General features: G+C 37.9%; 1 protein-coding gene across 1 annotated transcript; it reads right to left on the bottom strand.

Annotated features, from left to right (window-relative positions):
- Positions 1-5,442: 5,442 nt before the first annotated feature.
- On the bottom strand, positions 5,443-20,855 carry YIPF7 (Yip1 domain family member 7). Its single transcript, XM_058024738.1, has 6 exons — positions 20,828-20,855; positions 19,386-19,502; positions 18,080-18,249; positions 15,553-15,698; positions 10,914-11,095; positions 5,443-6,593 (listed from the first exon to the last, which is right to left on the bottom strand). The coding sequence occupies exons 2-6, from the start codon at positions 19,499-19,501 to the stop codon at positions 6,431-6,433; spliced, it is 777 nt and encodes a 258-aa protein (XP_057880721.1). The 5' UTR covers position 19,502; positions 20,828-20,855; the 3' UTR covers positions 5,443-6,430.
- Positions 20,856-20,881: the final 26 nt, after the last annotated feature.

Here is a 20,881-nt window from a genome sequence, read left to right as displayed (position 1 = left end):
TCCAGGGTGATCTTCTCTTTTGAGAAGTGGTCCTTTTTATAAGGCAGGAAGCATTAGGTATGCTCATATCTCAGTCAAAGAGTTTCCTACGCAGTGCCAACAGTTATTCAGCAGTACTCATTATGCAGGTGAGCTACATCACAGCGCTGCTACTCTGCAACACTCTGCAGATCTCTATGCACCATGTGCACAATGTCTGAAATATAAGCAAATTTATGCTGCACTCATCCTTTTTGTGGTTATTAGTGTCACTTAGTATCATCTTCCTCCAGCAAATTGACTCACCAAGCAAAATGCACAAGTGCACTTTAAAGCGGATCACATTATCACGCCTACTTCTTCTGGAGAGACAAGTGTCATTACTACTTTTCACAAGGAATAACTGCCTAAACAGTTTCACATTCTGCAGTGCATCAACAGTGCTCTTCCTCCACTCAGTCTGCAGTTCAGAAGAGTGATGGAACAGTAATGCATGTCTATCTCATTGTTCTTCATGGAGAGATAAAAATCTAGTGCTCACTTTATGCCTCTTTAAAAGTTAGGGTATTTGTTTCTGGAGTCTTTTCATCAAGATATGCAGTTGTATATCACCTCTAAGCCCCTGATCATATTTCAGGTGTCTACAAGGTACTTGCATTAAACTTACTGTGTTTACTCAAAAAGCATATTAGAGGTTCCTCTCTCAACACTACTGATTAGATGACAGATCCCAACTACACAGTTAATTCCACAGTCAGGTGTAGACAATAAGGACTAACAGTGGCCATGTGCTGATAGGATTTTACTTCCAAAATATTTTCAAAGTATTCACTAGCACTCTTTTCTTTCTCTGCATGTATTTTCTAGAAAGTAGATGGAATATCAAAGAAATACAGGGGTGCAGACTGTTGAATGCTAAGACTATGACTAAAACCATGAACTTGTAACCAGAAACCAGGAAATAAAATATCAGAAAGAAGCATTTTGGCTAAGAAATGGAATGAGAAGAGGTGTTAAGGGTCAATATTGAGAACAACCAGCAATTTACTAAGCTGAAGAGCAAAGCCAGAGCCCAGTAAAACTCCATATTATAAATTTAGAGCTGAGTTGAGAAGCTGACAGTGCTTGAACTAGACAAACTATGGTCACTCAATGTCCAGAGATAAGGATTAAAAAAACTAGAAAATAACCAAAGGAATAAAGTTGTAGCCAGGGATTACGTTATGCAACCACACATTGAGAGAGCTTCTTAAGCTTGGTTGCTACAGCTGGGTCTACCCAGAATTTTATGTGGGTCACCAGCCTTCTGAGACCCTGCCTGTGGTAACCCGGTGGCTTTTTGCACCTTGCTCAGCAATGCTTGTCAAGAGCCATCAGGAAAACCATCAAAGTGGACACCTGAGCTCAGATCTCAGTGACTTTTGATGTGACTGACCAAAATGTGTGCTTTTAAAAATCCACCCCTAGTTCTCTGCAAAGTGATGGCTTCCCATATGGTCTGTTATGCTTACAACTGTGAGTGTTTGGTGATTTGTGACCTCCTCTCACTCATTATCACTCCACTTAATGCCATGGCAAAATAATTCTTTTATTTGCAATTGTAACAGAAATGCTGCCAGAGCAGAGTGTTGGCCAAGGTCTTTATTATGCAACTGTATGCAGATCACTGTGAATTGCATCGTCCATCTAGTTCAGTGATGCAGCACCAAGGTCACTGGGCAGTTTTAAGCTAATGATGCAACCATAAGTCTAATAAATGTGCTCAGTAACCACAGCAAACGTATTGTCATTGTCGCAGATGTTATTCTTTCAAAAGCACTTGGCAAACAACTAAAACACAGCCCTTGTGTTTGCTTTGACCTCCTCTAAGAATGCACCATCAGGATTACTGAGAAGATGAGATTCTTTAAGAAGACAAGTCATGGCCTACAGCTACAGTATTGGTATTGCTCATAGCACTCTTGCAGTTTGCTTAGAATAAACAGGCAAGAGGATAACTGAACATGAATCAGTGAAAATTTGACAGAGAATACACTTTGGAAAAAAAGGTATCCATGAGTGATATCAACACAGGTAGAGATCAATTTCTTATTACAATGATTTAGGCAAGTCAACTTTAATTATGCAGTTGATTTTTATAGCCATCATTATACAGTAACTCATTACATGCTGATCCAGTAGCCTTTTCTTATCTTTCAGGAAGTATACTAACCAGTAACTGCATTGTGTCACCATGAGCTTTGTTATTATATGCAGTGATTCCCCACAGGGCTTATCAAATGCTGCAATTGCTGTTTCTTTGGAAGGATATACATCATCTCACAGGCTAGGTTCAACAGATGGTTGATATTATGCCCTGAAAAGTGGCAATCTACTGTTCAGAACTTGTTGCAGCTCCAGAGTCTTGCACCCTATCATATATATGTATATCTCTATTTTTGCAAATGTCTATGGATATATATTCTTATGTACATCAGGAATTCTTATCTGACAGGCATGAAGAAGCACACAATGGTCTGACCACTAAATATGCTCTAGACAATAAGGGAGAAAAAGGAAATTTAAAAACAAGCACAATCTCTTGAATTCTTGCTTCATTTATAATAATTATTGATAGGAATAAAGATGAGTAATTCAGCCTTACTGTAAAATTCACTTAAGACCATTCAGTGAACAGAGAATGCCAATGTGTGAAGATGGCTGTTTAGCAAGGCACTGAAATAAAGTGATGGCAAGAGAGGTCTAAGTCAAGACACAGATCTGTCTTTTCTCAAATGACATAAACAACACAGTCATGAAATGAGGTCACAGTTTTATATATAAGCCGTGTGTCGCTTCCAAGCTAAAAAACCTAGAAAAATATTATCCTTTGCTAATGGAGCATTTTCACCAAGAAGCACAGCATGTGCCCAACTCAATGTGTCAGCAGCTTTCTGCCCTCAATTCAGCTTACCAACAGTTAAACCATTCAAGGTCATACTATAACCTATTAGAGATGACATGTGACAAGATGATTTTTGATAAAGAGTAGAACTTTGCTACTACAGAAGTGGCCAGGGAGAGGAGGTCTCCGTATGCAACCTCACATTTTGTCAGCAGCTGCTAGTCAGACATAAAAACACTTTATTGCCCTTGCATAGTCAGCCACATGCTATGGCTTCCTCTCACTCAGAATATGTTCACTTTCATACCCCCCTGCATTTAGCTGCAATAGAACAGCAGAATATTTACATTACAGCAGAATGCTGCATGCTTTTATCTAAGGGTGACCTTGAGTATGCCTGGCACACAACAAGTGCAGTGGAAGGCAGGCAAACACTTTTTCTCCTACACCTCTGCCACACTGTCTGTCCCCCACTTATATCACCCTTTGAATTTAAAGAAAGGACCTTCGTAAATGTCCATTTTTGTGAGTGAATGCACATTAAGAACATTTCATGTGCATGCTATGAAGAACAAGAAAACTAAGACAGATTAGAAAACTTCAGTCTCCAAAACCAAAATTATTTTTCCCTTTATGTTCTGAAGCTTATTTGTAAGTCTCATGAATTTTTTTAACTCTTTGGAGTAGGAAGCCTGAATTAAAAATCAGTATGTGACCCATTACTATTTCATAAGCCTCTCTTTTGCAAGTGGAAAGCAACAGTTTGCCAACCCTGTATTTAAACTTTCATGGAAAGATATGAGTGAGTTAAATATGAGAGCCCAAGCAAGAGAAAATACAAGAAAGCTAGATGGTGTTGGGAAAGCCTGTCCGGGGAGTCAGAACAAGAGCTTATTACCAAATATACTTGTTTTAATATATGTGTTATACTTGTTTATACTTGATCTTAGATCAAAATAACATTTATTTTTCATGAACTAACAGTTTGTGCTAGTGACCATAATATTTTTAGATTTAGGAAGTACCCACAAGAATAACATTGTCAAAAGCATCACCATGGCTATGCTGACCTTCAGAAAGGAGAGCTGGATAATAATGAGGAATCTTGTTTCAAAGAAGTAGAAGGACATGTAAGACAGTTAAACCCTCTCAGTCAGCACAGAGACTCCTGAAGGACACCAAACTGGGAGCACAGCACCAGCATGTGCCACTTACTGGAAATCCCTGGGGAAAAAGGTAAAAGGAAATTGGCACAGAAAAACAGAAAAGCATGGGAAGTTACTGGAATTAAGATCTTAGCATTCAAAATTATGAAGACTGGAATTAAGATCTTAGCATTCAAAATTATGAAGATGTGTCTCAGTGAAGAAAAGGAAGAAGTTACAAATTCTAAGAAAATAAACATAAAACTATAATTAGACTACCATTTGCTTTGTAAATGTTGTGGCAAAATTTCAAGGTGTTCATTTTCCCCATAAGTAATTTGACTTGTCTATGGCATCAAAAGACAAATTGATGGCTCATTCACTGCTTCCCCTGCCATTCATATCATGCAGATCAGTATGAGAATGAACATAAAGTGCTGCAGAATAGAGCCATTTTATACTTGTTTTAGACAGTAAGAATGATAATATGAAGTCTAGGACAAAAAGGGATCTAAATGTTTCTAAACCATCTTTTCTGAACTCTACAACTTGTGCAGCCATATGAATCTGTCCCTATTCAGATATGAAAATGCCATTAATGTGTGGTAAATCAAAGTGCTGGATTTTTATATCCATACCCTGCAGTCACTTGACACGTTTATCTGTGCCTTATTACTGTCAGATTTACTCCCTGATACAGCAGGGCCAAATTTATCATGTTTACAATTGCTGATGTTCCAAATTCACACAATTCCCACTCATATGCAACTAGATCCTGCCTAGTTATAGCCACAATTTGCTCCAGGGTCATGCCTCCAATTTGGCCTCTCTGTTCCCATTTTCATAGCTTGCAGTAAAGAAATGGATAAATGCAGCATTTTTTCCATAAATGAGTTGTGATTTTTTAAGGAATTAGATAAGTATACATTACCTTTTGTTTACTTCTCATGACCTGTAGTCTGAACGAGTTCTGCTGGAATTCAGTAAAATGAATTCTAGAATGGCTTGCATAAGAGTTCTTAAAAAAAACCAAACCCAAACACGACAGCAATGAGAAATATTTTTACCAAAGGCTCTTGCAATTCAGAAAGAGAGTCACTAGCTTGAGGACAAACTGATCATCTAATTTACCTCTGAACTGAAAAGGATTAGGAATACAATTTTGTGTATTCTTGAACATCTTTGCCATACTAAGCTTCTGCTTAAGTGCTTGCAGCATCAGGACCCTTTGTCCCAGAACCAATGGCCCGCTGTGTAGGAAGAAAATATTTTTTAAACAATTCAACAAAGAATTGAAAACAATCAATTGAGGATAATCAAGATCATAAGAACATGCATCAAGAAGAAAGGCACCATAAGACACTGAAGAAATAATCTGCTACCATTTATTTCCCTCACATTTCCATTTATTTCATCCATTTGTTTTTCCTAGCTCTTTCTACAACTATCTTCATTTTCTCTTCTACTTCATACTTAGATTTTTTTATGTTGTGATTGCACCTATCTCCAATTCCTCTTAATGGATTGATATTTCTAATACTATATTTTAAAATATCATCTTGTGCATTCTGTACTTTATTGCCATTATATAAATGTTTGGTTCCCCTAAAACTAAAAATAGCAAATAAATTTTTGAGGGGCAGATAAAATGATGGAGATTTTTATTTTGCCTGTTCAAATACAGTTCTTTCAGGAGACATTTTTAGGGCTGCCTTTACTTTGTTTGGTGCTTTCCTGCAGTTACAGCAGGCAGTGGTTTAGTGAAAATTTCAAAATAAAACATTACTGTGCATTAAAAACAGTACAATGGGGTTTTGGACACCAGCACTCTTTAAAAGAAAAAAGAAAAAACACGACAACATTCCTAGGTTCCCTCTGTTGTATCAGCCTATTCCTGGCCAATTCTTCCATGTCACAAAACCAGGTCACTCAGTCTTTTGTCACAGAAAAAACCTCAAACCCAAACATATAAATTCTGGACAATAATTAGTAATTATATAAGATGGCAAGCTGGTTTTTTAAAGCAAATAAATATGCATTTTTGCTTGATTTACTATGTCCATTAAATATTTACATAATTGCATTCTAGTTACTCTCTAGCATATGTATTATACTATAAATACTCAGAACATGATTTTTAATTTTAATTATAATTGATATATTTTTTTGCACTTTTACTACCTTCTCAATATAATTTCTTTTCTTTAAGCTGTATGACTGTCAAAACACCATTATTTTAAGACTATCTACCTGTTAGCTTGATTTTTTATTTCATTATCAGCCATTAAGAAATAAACAGTAAATCAGAGAATCTAATTTTGTTAATGAAACTTAACTCTAGGCAATCTGAAAATAAGTAAATAAACCCTTGTCCCTCCAACGACCATAAACAGCCTGTGAGAAGACTACCAGAAAATACATCTCAGAAAACTGTTAGAAGTGCAAAAAGTCCATAAAGTAAAGCACATGGGTATGCAATCAGGAGCTGCTGTCCTTCCATAGCCAATGCAGACGTAAAAATTTTGGAGGCTGACAAACTGCACCATCCAATAATAAACAGGGCTAACACAGTTCCTGGGGTCCCCCTAGGAGAAAAACAAAACAAAACAAAATAACACAAAAGAAACATGACAGAGTCCACATATTACTAAGTGTAGCATCAAATCTTACCAAACTTAAGTTTATGTCATTGATGGGTAACACCCAATGGAAGAACCAAGAACTAACTGACACAATCAAAGTCAGGCATGAGAGCAAATGAAAATTGTAACTACAAAGAGAAAAAAATGTGTTCAGCCTGGATAAAAGCTTAATCAGAAGTACTGCTAAGAACACTGCACATTTACAAATAAATCTGGGTCTCCAGCAGATGCAGCTGCTTAAGTTTAATATTAAATTTAGCCAAGTTTATAACAAAGAGAACAGATTTTAAGGGTGCCTTAGACACTCAGGAGAGGCTCTGAAAGACTCACACCAGCTGGACGGGCAGAAAGGTCTCCCAGGAAAAAGCCTGACTGGCCTTTTAAAAAAGTGAGCACACTGAGCACAAGGTAAGGAGTGGGAAAAGAACCACCAAGGAAAAACATTTTGCTTATCTTGGCATCCTTCTCTGCACATTGAAAGGACTGTAAGTTTCCACCCTACCTCTTGGTGACAGCTGAGCCCATTTGAAGTTACACTGTGCCCCTTTCCAGGAGCAGGGAGGCCTGGAGAACTGATGATTATGGGACTACAGTTAAAAGCCCACTGAAATACTCCTGCAGATTACAGAGGGCTCACTATTAAACCCTGTGGGAACAAAATCTTGCCAATAAATAATGTTCCACATATGCTTTATTTGCACTCTATTTGCAGCCTGCTTCTGTAAAATGCATGAGATCATGTGCATAATACACTGCTGAAGCACATAATGAGATAGCTACTTTGCACACTTTAGCTGTGTCAGTCTCAAGGACTTGGAGAAAGAATAAACCTCTGCCACTTCCTAAAGGCCCTCCTGGCTCCCCACTCTCCCAAATCATCAGCATAAGAGAAGCACAAGGGAAAAACTGACTGTGTATACATACTCAGGTAGGTCCTTTTATCAGAAATTATCTCCACTAATATAATTATTGCAATTAAACCATGATGAATAAAGCTGTCCTTATGTAATTGACTTAGTTTACTTAATGCATTCACATCACATAAAATAGTTGATTTCTTAGCAATCCAGTCACCAGGCCAGCTCTTGGGCCTTTGAGGCAGGAAGGAAAGAATTGATTTCATGGTGACTCAGCACCTCATTGCAACTTCAACAAGTTAAAAATAAAACATTAAAGACCATGTGATTTAATATCCTCGGTTTAAGTGTTTTTTAAACCAATATAGTGGCATTTAGGGAAATTCGACTGGGCTTTTCAAAGCAAGTTGCTGGTCTCTCCTCCAAGGAGATGCTAAGTTGCTCACCTAAACAGTGAGCCAGAAATTCAGAGCTGGCAGGGATGGCTCTTTGAGCAGGTACCCTTGCTGGCAGAGGGATGGGATGCAATAGGAACATTAAATTTTCAGCTAACATAATGACTCTTTGGGGGCTGTAACAACCTGGCACAATTTAGAGCTGTGACTGCTCCACCTTGTATTGAAATCCAATGGCCTCTCATGGTTTGCTCCAGGACTGGCAGAGAGCAGGATGGAAAGGTGGCATAAAAATCATATTGGAATCAAGAGGTACCTTTGTGCACTTACAAATTCAGTCCTCAATCTAACAATGTGATACTGCTAAAATGAATGGTTTGGCAGAGAGTTTTCTGTCTGGCATGTCCATGAGGGTCAAATCCTCTAGACGGCAGAAGGGCAAAAAGCACAGGTCATGCTTACAATGGCCAAGAGGACTGGGGCTGTACTGGTGTGAGATTGAGATGGAGGGACACATGTGAGTGGACCATTTCCACTTCTCTTTCTCTCACATCCTGCAGATGCTGTCACCAAATGGGTTCTCTGTATCAGCTGGGTGTAAGAATTGCTTTCTTCATGTTTACATTAACTTCCTTCACTGTTTAGTTAAGGAAGTAGCTTTACCACCCTGTTTGGGGATTTGATATTAAAGAATTGTTGTTGCTTTCTGCAGGAAAAAAGTCTATTGATATTTCTCCCAGAAAAACAACCTAATAAACTTGGGCTCACACATGAAAACAGTATAGATGGACACAAACAAATCTAGTTCCATGCAAATTTGAGTAAGAGAACTGGTATTCTCCTTGGTACTATTCAGTACTCCAAACATTCCATATTTTGCTTTATTTATTTACAGGGAAATAGCTAATCATGAAAATTGAAAATTATTAGATTAGTATGTATCTTTGCCATAGATGAGTGCATTATCTTATGTATACTTTTGGTGAAAAAAAATCCAGATTATTTCTTTGAACTTTGAAATAGAAGTAATGTTTTTATAAATATTTTTAAAAATCATAAATGTATTGCTCTTTCTTTTACCATTCAAAATATTTTTTAAAATTAAAAAAAATGAAATGTATGTTGGATTTTAAAGTTGCCACTTAATTTTAATAGCATGTTTGCAATAATTAACCTTGGTACTTGATATGTTCAAGCAGTTTCATATACCAAATGAGAAAGGACTGCAGAATCCTGTCAATAGGTACTTACTGTTAGCAATTAATTTCAGAAATACCAGTTCATTTTTGTCAAGGCTATCACATTTTAGTATTTATAGATTTTCAAAAGATGGGCTTTCTGTAAATTCACAGCATTTTACAAACGTGTAGTGTCTGCCTGGGGACTCCATGTACAGAAAACAGTACCCTGCACAGTTGTAACAGCTGGTTTGGAATTCACCCCATCTGTCTTATGATTATGTATCTGCACATTTTATTAGACTGGATTATTAAACAGGTTAATCAAGAAAATATGGGAAGTGTAGGAGAACAGAGAATAAACAGCTTCTTTAGTGTCATCATCCATCTTATCAAAGACAGCTCAGAAACACTGTAATACATGGGATATGGTCAGGTTAAGCCATCATAGCTTCTCAGAAACATGCAACAAGAATTTTTTCCAAAAATTCATTCCACCATATAATTTCCTTAAAAAATAAATAAATAAATATGCACATATGTAAGAAAAATGCTTTTCCAAAGAAAACAAACATGGGCATTTTCTCGTTCATCAGCTGCTAGGTTCCATATGTTACAGACTGGAGAGTTAAAAATATGAGAGAACAAAAAAGAATAAGGAGGGAAACCATCATTAATAACATGTTAACAATAGACAAAAGCACTGCTCAAGGCCTTCAGGCAAGATCTGGAACTTGCTTGTACTTTGCTGTGAGTGAACAGGGAGATAAACACTCTGTCTCAAAGGGCTTCCTGAACGAGGAGAAATGAGAGGCTTGCCAAAAAGTTTCCTATTCAGACAATATGACTGAACAACCCCCCACATGCGCATAGATACTTACATCACTACACATTTGGTTTTTCAAAATATTCTGCTTTTTTCAGGCTTGCACTTGCATGACTATACTTCAGAATATACAAGTCTGTCGCAGACATCTTTTATGAAAATCCTTTTCTTAGGATTTTTTCCTGCTGAGAAGCTGAGAGGTTTCAGCAACAAAATGTAAACAATGGTTATCTGCTGCTCTGGAATGCAACAGGTCCATCTGTGATTGGCCCATCTTGGATGTTTACAATTAATGGCCAACCACAGCCCAGTTAGCTTGGACTCTCTGTCTATGCCACCGACCTTTGTTACTCATTCCATTCTATTCTTAGCTAGCCTTCTGAGATGAACCCTTTCCTTCTATTTCTTTTTAGTATAGTTATAATGTAATATATATATATCATAAAATAATAAATCAAGCCTTCTGAACACGGAGTCAACAACTTTCGTCTCTTCCCTCATCCAAGAACCCCTGTGAACACTGTCACACAAGTCTACTTATATCTTGTCCGAATTCTCCACATCATTAAGGGTAACTTGGCTATTTCATTCTGTCCTACAGAAGTCAGTAGGAAAGTAAACATAAAGATGGGAGGCCAGATGCTATGAACAAAAAAGAGGCAAGAGAACTAGCTATATAAGCCCAAAGTTCAGAAATTGCTTTTAAAATTGATACCTCAGTTTGGCTCTGCAAAACAAAAATCACATCTGAAGCTGCTGCAAAAATCAAAAGCGCTCCCAGTCCAAATGGAATGAAGTGGAATTGAAGACTCATCTAAATTATGCATACAGCCCTCTCAAATACAGTCCAGTTTTGTCTGTTTCCACCTAAACATAAAATCAAACTGGTGTTACAGTTTTAGAAACCAAAATTTACTACACGACCACTTATAAAATGTTTTGCACAACGCCAGCCACCTGACTTACTGTCCTTCACAGGACTCCCACTGCCATAGGCTGGTACTTACTGCAGAGAGAAGAGAACTGCAGCAGAGGACAGGAGGACCATGGGCAGCAGGCAGTAGCCCAGCACACTTGCAACACAGCCGTGAGAGACTCCCGAGACGCTCATCAGGTTCAGCAGGGCATGCATGGCAAGGCACCCGATGGCACTCATCCCGTACACGTAGCCAAAATGAACTTTCCCTGCCTGGAATAAATAAGAGGAAGTATGAGCTGGCAGAAGTGGCAGTGATCACTAAGTGCTAGCAGAAGACACATTTAGGTTTATGTTTGTTATTTCTTGTTGACACTTCCTCTCTGCTTCACCTGCATCAGTTCAGTTGTGAACCACAGGTGATACTTTTGAGTGATTTTTGCATAAAAATAATTCCAAAGTGCAATTGACAAAATGTGCTGGTTGCTAACTTAAACTTACAAGGCTGATTCTCACTTACTTATGGGTCTCTGAGCACAACTGGAATTGGTTGAGAGATTTGGGAAAGTTTAACTGGCAACAAACTAAGAAGAAATTATGGAAAGCACATTTTAGTCATTAAAAATCAGTTTAGGCTCAGGAAATATCTTTTCAATAAGTGTATATGGGGCTGTGAAAAAGTGTCCTAAGTAACATGATGACCCAGGTTACCTGATGTGCTTCACATTTTATTACAAACCTTCAGCTATAAACAGGTCTGCAAAAAACTGGGAAAATTTTGCTTAAATTATGGTGGTTTTCAGGGCAAATGTGACTGGTTTTTCCCTTGACTACCATGAGAAGGATACATTTCTGTGCTTAGACCAACACAACATGTTCATTTCAACATAAAACTCAGCGGTAACTGTCAGCTTATGTTCTTTTTTTGTTCTAACAAATGAAAAAAATCCCAGATTTTTTTTCCCTTCTAGGTTTTATTCCTTTGTTTGAATTTATTGCCTATGAAAGGTACCAGCCTGGCAGCCTGGAGCTTGATGCTTTCTAATTTATACACAAAGCTAGTAAAGCAGGCAACTGTGGCCACAGCACCACCAATTCCTTCATCTCCTGCCATCATTTTGAAGGATCCCTCCAGGCATAAGGGCATTGTTCACTCCCCAAAATAAACCATCACAAAAGACTGTTAAATATGTTTTTGTCTCTCTTCAAGCTTCTAACAAATTAAATGCTGAAAGTTGGCTATGCAATACTGTCATTTTCACATCTGTACATGAGATAAACATTCATAAATCAGAAATCTATTTTTTTTCTTGGAACTTTGAATCCTAATGATAGAACGCACCTGTGAAGGAGAAAGTTCAGACCTGGAACTTAACCATTAACTCAGAGTTAACCATGAGTGAACTTCTCGAATGAAGGGCCATTATGCATCACCTTCCTGATATACAATAAGGTGTATGCAGATACATAAAACACAAGTGTGCTTGTTCACACACACACACACACACACACACACACATACACACACACACACACACACACACACTATATATATCATATCTATAGATATATTGCATATGACAAACCACAGAAGACTCAAAACTAATAGAAGGTCTCTGTTTCCTAATAATGCTGTGGCTTATGGTTGGATTCTGTTGAGATAGATTAAGTGGAAACATGCTGAAGCTTTTATCATGTTTTGTGATGCTAGTTTATCTTCCATGATGGCTAAGGAGGATTGAGAAGATCTCTGGCTTTACTTATCCCTACATTTTAATGAAATCTGGGGGAAATCAACTTTGAGGACCCTTTTCTGACCTCTCTTTCTGTATCCATGCATGTGGAAATCGATCACTGGATGCCAGCAGTATTTGAGCTGGACAGACATAAAGCAGCAGCATGGAGAAGGCCTGGTGATGACACAGCTTGGAAGTCCCGATGCTGCAGGCTGGTGGCAGCTCACCAGCTCTTGTTGGAGAGCAGTTCATGAATGTGAAATGCAACCTGAGTTAATAAGACCTGACTTTACATCAGCACCATTATCCTGTCTGCACTCTGACCTGGCTCACTGCTGAGCTCTCCTCTGCTCCCAGTCCTCAAGGTTAAGTCAGGACCAGCCAGGTTGCCAATATATCCTTCCAGCATCCTGGCCTTTTCCCCATTTCTGTCTTCCACCATAAAGACTGATCTATTCCTGAAATCACAGCAAAAGAAATCTTCCTACTTAGGTACAGACTTTTTTTTGCCGGCATTTGCATACTAGTGGTATAAAATAATCAGGGAAAATTGCTTGAACAAATAAAAGTAATGATTGCTAGAGATAGTGTGGGAGAGCAATACTAGCTCAGATAATTATCAACTAGAACTCCAGTCATTAAGGAAATACAGTAAGTTTAACACTCACAATGGTTTGGGGCAGCCTTTGCTATAAATCAAGTTCTGTCTCAAAACAGATGCATGAACTACAAGATATATTTTAGACTGTTTCAGTGTATATAACTGTTCTACACAGCACTATTTATTTATTAGCTTAGTTTAAGATTAAAAAATTCCTGAGCCAGAGATGAAGGAAGCACTAGCATCAGCACCTAGCTGAGATCTCTGGTTGGTGAAATGTTGGATTTGTGGTGCAAGGATGTGAGAGAAGTAAAAAAAAAAAAGAAAAAAAGCAGCTGAACATGTTGGTTCTGATTTTATTCTTACTTAACATATGTAAATATATTGACTCACACACATGGGAATACTCCCAGTTCACAGTGATGTAAGCAAAACCAGAATCAGGCTTGATTAGTCTGACAGGCTTTGATGAATGGAAAGAGCTAAATTTGTCCTGTGGAAGGAGCAAGGTTAGCAGAAAGTCAGACTTTGTGTTCTTGCTTGCATCTGCCTGGAGTGGGTGCTACCACCGTTGGCTGGAGAGGATGGGGAAATCTGATTTCATTCAAACAACAGTGTAAAATGCAAAGCAGCTGAGACTTGGGCTTCTGCTAAATTTGGGGCTGCCATTGTTTCTCTATCTACAATGGAGCTGCCCTGTTTTACACTAAGGTGAGGAAGAACAAGTGCTGCTGCCAGGCTAGCAGCACTTTCCTCTTTTTCTCTGAAAGGACTGCTACCCTTTGAAGAATATCTTTGCATAATTTTCCATAGTTAAAAAGCTGAAACTAAAGAAAATGTATACATTATTTTTAGAAACAAGCTCTCAACCAAATTATGTTCCTGGTGCTATCAGAAGATACTTATTTAGGTACAGAAGGATATCATAGTTTACACAGCTGAAGAGACACGTTAGTATTCAAATACATCTGAGATAAAATGGTAGCCTGAATTTCTAAGATAAACCCAAAGGCTTACTGCTGGGAAGTTATGGAACAAAAACACTGGATTGTGTCAGAGGTATTCTGCTGCCCTAAAATTGGAGCATTGAAAATACTTGGCTTTCTAATGACACCTAAAATGCATAGTATCTCAGCAAAAATATGATAATTAAAGTAATTTATTTCGATAATAATAGTTTAATATTCATTATAACTGTTGGCTATTCAGGAAGAAAAGTCAACAGGAAACATTTTTTCCGTTCTTTCTTTTAGCTTTCCTTTCATTTTCTTGATTATAATTAATTCAACTTTCTCTTTTTACTACCCTCATACATTTATTTCTCCAGGTGGAAAATAGACTGTCTTCTCTAGCTTCCCACCTTCTTTTCATTTTATTCCCTTTCCTCCTGCCCTTCCACCCTTTTAAAAGATTTTTATTTTTATGGGAACATAAATAATAATGCTACTTGCCATTTATATAGCAGTTTGCACATTCAAGGTACTGCATTGACATTACAAATTGAGTAAGAACTTTCAAGAATCTTCTGATTCAGCACTATTTATCACCGAGGAAATGGAGAATTAGAGCCCCTTTCCTCTGACCTCAGTTGCAGGGCAGTAAAGCCCTTCCCAGAAAGGTCCCGCCTTACTGCTGTCTGATGAATTGCTGTTGGCAGGCAGAGCTGTACTTCAGCAACACGGGAGAGCCCCCGTTGCCAGGGGTATATAGATGAATTTGGAGTTCTGCACAACCCTGTTAACTTTGCTCCTGTAGGAAAGCTGCATTCATACAGAAGAAGGAGGTCAAATACAGGCTACTATATTTTGTTAAGCAGAACAAAGAATATAAAATAAGAATATAAAATAGGTACTAGCAAATTTATAGGAAGGCATTGCAAATTTAAGGGGGTGGGAGGGAAAAGACTGTTTCAATTTCTTTTTTTTCTAATTATTCTAGTTGTATATTTTTTTTTTTAGTCTATCTGTCTCTGCACTCTCTAAAATAACATTGAAAGAAAGTAATTCCAAAGAAGTAGCAAGAGTGTTAGAAAAACTGGGCTGGCATGCTATTCCTTTTTATTCCCTCCTTTAAAACCTGTTCAGAGCCTTTCCAGATTATATATGGCACAGATCTGTCCTTTTGTTCATATAAAATCCCACGCTAAAATGGTGTGGTCTCCTCTTTCCACTGGAAGTAATACATCACTTTACCTATGTCACCTTTACATTACATTTAAATTTTAAGCAGGTGCTTTGAAAGTAGGAGGAATTTTTAACACATAATCCCAGAATAACTGGCAGCAAATGACTCTTTTTATGCTGGTACTACATCTTCTGCAGCTTCACACTCATTATCACCTAGGCATGAGCTTGTTAGAAAAGAAATCCCTGAAGATTTCTATGACATCCTACCATCAGCAATGTTGCTCCAAGGGCCAAACAGAAAACCATAGGTCCAGTGAGGTCTGTCTCATTCATAATGCTGCCATCTGCAGGCTTCATGGGATTTAGAACTGTTAATGTTTTCTGCCATATATGCTCAAAATTGATCCCAAGTTCTGCAACAAGAAATTTCAGGATTTCATTAATTGCTCACAAGAAAACAACACTTTTACAAAACTCCGTTAGACACCACAAAACTACAAACAAATGCTTCAGTGAAGATAATATTGTAGGATGACGTACTCTGTATTAGGAACATAATGTCCCTGCTATGTACTCAGTATATTTGAGATTCAGCTTTCATTCTAAATTGGAATATTAATGCATTAAGTCTGATTTTAGTCAGTGAAGCAAAAAATGGCCTCAGCATTTTTAATATTTGTTTTTCCTATATTTAAAACACACATATCTAATGCCTAATGCCACATATATTAACATAGATGTTGAGAAACACATTAATTAACAATGACTGCAGAATTTAAGATACTCTGCAACACTGAGGACAGAGATATATAATTTAATTCTGGAAAATGTGACAAGAAATGTGTCTTAAGCCTGAACTGCCAAAAGCACTTAAAAATGACATTTGTTCCTTCAAGGCAAGTTTATACTTCTTTATACAGTGCTTTATAGGCTTAGGCGTTTGTAATGTGGTTGTTTTTGGGGGTTTTGGGTTTTTTTGGGGGGTGGCAGATATTTGCATTTAAAAAGTAATTAGTGAGACCCCAAGAAACAGAAGAAAATTCTGTCCCATTAAAGATGATGGGAATGCTGCCATTAACTTTGCTGGGGCATATCTTTATCTTATAACTTCTGTAGAAACATTTCAGCTTGCACAAGTAATCATCTTCCCTGAGATTCTCCAGTAAGGGGAAAATTAGGTTCAGATCTGCTGCCGGAATGGCTGAGACTGACAATGAGTTAGATCTGTTAGGAAAGCCAAGTCTTTACCTGGTTCCACCTCTCCATCATCTTGAGCTCAGTCAAAACATTTTATATATAAAGGTATTCTGCATTAAAATGTGTGGTTTTGGTCAGATTTATGTGGTACACAGATAGGAATATCTCTAAAGCCTTGCAGATCACAAGCAGTTGTATTACAACATCCTTTTCCCAAGGTGAAGCACATGGGGAGTTAAATGGTTGGGGGTTTTAGGGGTAGATATCTAGCAGTTATCTATATCAAACAGAAGGATCTTGCTGGCTTTAAGGCAGTAGTAGTCCCTTTTGAGTAGTAAAAACTCCAGCTGCCTTCCAGTATGCAAACTAGCAGGCTGAAGATGCTCATTTTATATTATGCTGAAATAATTACAGACAAATTCTCCTTCTTTTTTTTTTTTTTTTTCCTAATACAGCACAAGTATTTTACTAGCGACAAAATCATCCACTAGCATTAGAATGGTCAATCATCATAAAGAACGACATTGCTCATACAGTTAAATGATCAACTAATTGGAACTGAAAGCAGCTTTCTCAATTCCTTCCCCACTGAAACAAGCGACTTAGCATCTGCAAACTCCTAAATCTATTACTAGTTACGCAAAAAAAGATGATTATCCATCTTCATTAGTTATAGATTTTCCAATATGTACAGAGGATAAACGCAAGAGTGGAAACTATTTTGGAAACGGGAATGAATGCAAAACTATTGTTCTGCTGTCATCTAGCGGTGGCACAGTATATCTGCTCTAGGCCACAAGGCTGCAGGAATCCACGGCGGATCCGAAGGGGAAAACGCAGGTTTGGCCGCCAGGAGCTTTGGCTGAAGCTCACAGAGCGAGGCTTGCCAGCTCTGCTGCAGTTTCTGTAGTGAGTTCCATCCTCTAGCTGGCAGAGAAAAGTTAGAGGCACCCCCAGGAATCCTGCATGTCGCCTGTGGGATTAGTTTTGTTATAGATACATATTATAATATTGGCTTTTCACAAATATTGAAATAGATTTTATATGTGTAATGTTAAAGTAACTTTGTTATAATGATATAATTTTATTTCTGTTGTTAATTAAGCTAAGACATAGTAGTGAAATAGCTGATATAATATACTTCTGTTAAAATACCTGCTTAGATAACATCCAATGAACATATGAAGGAAACACCTGCTACAGATATGCCAACTATCAGCACTCACTGTCTGAAGACAGTGTGAGCCAGAGCTAAAACTGAAAATAATGATAAAAAAAAGACTAAAAGCACAACCAAAGAATACACATGCTCTAAAAAGGCAAATCCGAAGAGGAGATATGCTAAACAATTCTTAGAACATGCAAACTAGTTTGAAGGAAAAGTTTACCATGCATAAGAGTCTATGAAAATGCAAGAGGCTGATGTGAGGGACAAGGTATTTAAAGGGTGTCCCCAAAGATAACAGTGTGCTCTCGGCTGAGTGCCAAGGTGCACCCAGCTCCAATAACCTTTGCTCTGTAGTCCTTGTCTCCTACTGTCCTTTATTAAACTTCTTAAATTTTCACAAGAGGGTGAATGTGTTTTTCACAGTTTTACCTTCTAGCAAAGGAGGTTCCTCGTCAAATCCGTCAACGTAACCAAGCTGGGAAGGAGCGTCGGGGCTGCAGGCTGGCTGCAGGATGCTGCCCGAGTAGCTCTGCTGCGGGCACAGCAGCATGTCTGATGGCACAAACGCCCCGCCTGCAGGCTGCTCCTCTGCCGGGCGCCTGGGACAGGGAGCAAAGCACAAACTCATAGCTGCAGTGAGAAACGCCTGTTACAGATGGATAATGAGATTGTTGGCTCTCGCAATTAAGGGATAATTATTGTGTGAATATTAAGAAAAGTTTAGTGATGTATAGTTATGTTATTGTAGTTTAGATGTCCTCTGTTCTCCTCACAGTTCCCTTTCCCCCCTGTATGGTGACCATCGGACAGCTGGGGTTGTCTATGACAGGTAAAAAGAAGGGGGGCACATGTGCCCCTTGCAGCTGGGAATGGAAAAGCTTGGTGCTGAGGGGGTGCAGCATGGCAACACCTGACCTACAATCAAGTTACAAGAAAGCAGTCTCCGCCGATAAATGGCAAAGAAGAGCTGACTGACAAACTTTGGGAGTGGCCAGGGTTAGCTGATGCAACCCCAGGGGTACAAAAGACTGAGCATCCACCTTGAAGATGAACTGGGCATGTGGTATGCATGAGGGGCAGTTCTCAGTGCTGCAGCTTTTTCCTTATGTAGTCCTTTTGTTGTATTTTTGTCAAAGTCTAATAAACCCTTTTAAATTTTCAAAGCGAGCAGTTGTTTCTTACATGTCTTAGAGCTATCCACCATGCTCCATGTACTTTTCAGCTATTTTCAGTGTGGGGAACCTGGAATTTTTCTGGGTCCAGTCCTCGCTGTGGAGAATAAGAGCTGAGCTGTTGCTCCCTGCCAGCCTGCCGGGATTCTGCAGCCCCCATAGCCACTACCACTCCCACATCCAGGCACTTGGGGCTTTTTTGCCCAGCAGCCTGGTGACACTCCTCAGATCCATCCATACTGCAAATGAAAGAGCCATACATTTAAATTTTTTCCTTGAATCTCAGAAGGATCCTAAAGAATTTCCTGCAATATGCAGCCTAAATTTCACATGAATAACATGAAGCTCAGTTACTCCTGTCAGGTAAACAAGCTGTAAGACCTCTACTAATAAAAGTAGCACAAAATCAAATCCTTTAAAAAGAAAAATTCACTAATAAACATTCTGCCTTTCTGAAAGTTTAGATAATTTCTTGAACTTCTTTCCTGCTCCTGCAAGCCCCAAAGCCGGCCCCAGAACCACCATCTGTTGGAGAGGGAAGCTGAAGCAACACCCACACTTACTTTCTGCTTTCACTGGGGTTTTTATCTGAGCCATAGCTGTTGCAACCTTCTTCCTGGTCCTCTATGGTATAATTAGACTGGTAAAAGTCGATGTGAAACTGCTCAAAACTTGACATTCTGGTTAGAAAAAATGATTGCAAATATCATAAATAGCCTTTACAACAAGCCAAAAATCTATGTTTTGAACTGCCCTAAACTTAAATTAAAATAGCAAACTGTAAAGCCCCAAACTCAAGAGAATCTTTCTGTAGAAGCTCATGATAATTTGGAAGTGACAAAAAAAAAGACCATTTAATTCCTTTAGCTGTAACAAGAGGAATTAATCTGGTTTTACTGGAAATTACAGTATATTAATTTAAAAGTGGTATATCAGACTTCCTATCTCAATATTGTTACCAAAAATAATGCAATTTTGAAGGAAGATATATATCTACAAAATATTTTTTTAAACAGTTCATTTGCCTACTTTCAATAAAAAAATTGTGACCCTATGTCAATGTTTAAAAATTAAGGTTTTAGGAAGTACTTAGGATTTCAAAAATAATGACTATTTACAATGTTTTGCAATATTATATATGACTGTAATAAAACAATAGGAAAAAATCCCAGATTTGTTTACAAAATCTGTGATTTCTCTTCAAGGACACAGCTGGCACATCTTTCCTTCCTACTGCATGTGTTTCACCACTTGGCTAGCACTTAGGTAGTTAAACCTTTAAAACCCACAGAGAAGTTACATAACCTGACTGAAAACCATAGCCATATCCAACTTACTTAGATTTTCATGTGAGATATTCATCTCTCCTAACATTTCCCTTTTTTTTCACTTTTGTCCTCATTTCCAACTTTCCAAATGCCATTGGCAATATATGCTTTGGACCTCGCAGTTATTCTTAGAGTTATCTCAATATTTATCAAGTACACTCTGCTTATGGGAAAGATCTTTGCAAATCTCTTTGTAAGATAAAAGTGATAAAGATTACTATTTCATCAGGGACCTTAAAATGCTGCATATTAGAATTTCTGATTTTTTTTCCATTATCAGTCTAATCTTTGGGGACTTATTTCCTTATTTTACCTAGAGTTCGAAGTAGAAATTGCTCTTATGTTATTTTCTTAACTCCTAATCAATTGTGAAGGTTTTCAAAATAATTTTTACATTTTAAATATGAATTAATAGAAATTACTTTACCAAGCTGTTTACTGTGGCTTTATTTGGAATTGCACACCACTTAGTCATTCTTTCAATGAAAATTTCACACAGGGCATGTTTTAAGAAACTTTAGTTGGTAGTTCTACCTCAATAGTTCAATTCCGGTAAGTATTTAATGTCCTTTGCTGTCACTATACAGAATGAAATAATTGCTTAACCACGTAGGGTTAACAGAGTTCAGAAAAGATAAATTTATTTTCCAAAAGAATTTGGAGTTAAGGTTACTTACGTTTTAAGATATTTGGTGAAAACTCCAGTCTGTTGAATTTACATGTTGAAGAAG

This window comes from Melospiza georgiana, chromosome 5, assembly GCF_028018845.1.
Source record: "Melospiza georgiana isolate bMelGeo1 chromosome 5, bMelGeo1.pri, whole genome shotgun sequence".
NCBI lineage: Eukaryota > Metazoa > Chordata > Aves > Passeriformes > Passerellidae > Melospiza > Melospiza georgiana.
Note: the sequence above shows the minus strand (reverse complement) of the source record. Positions and strands in the feature narration are given on the sequence as shown.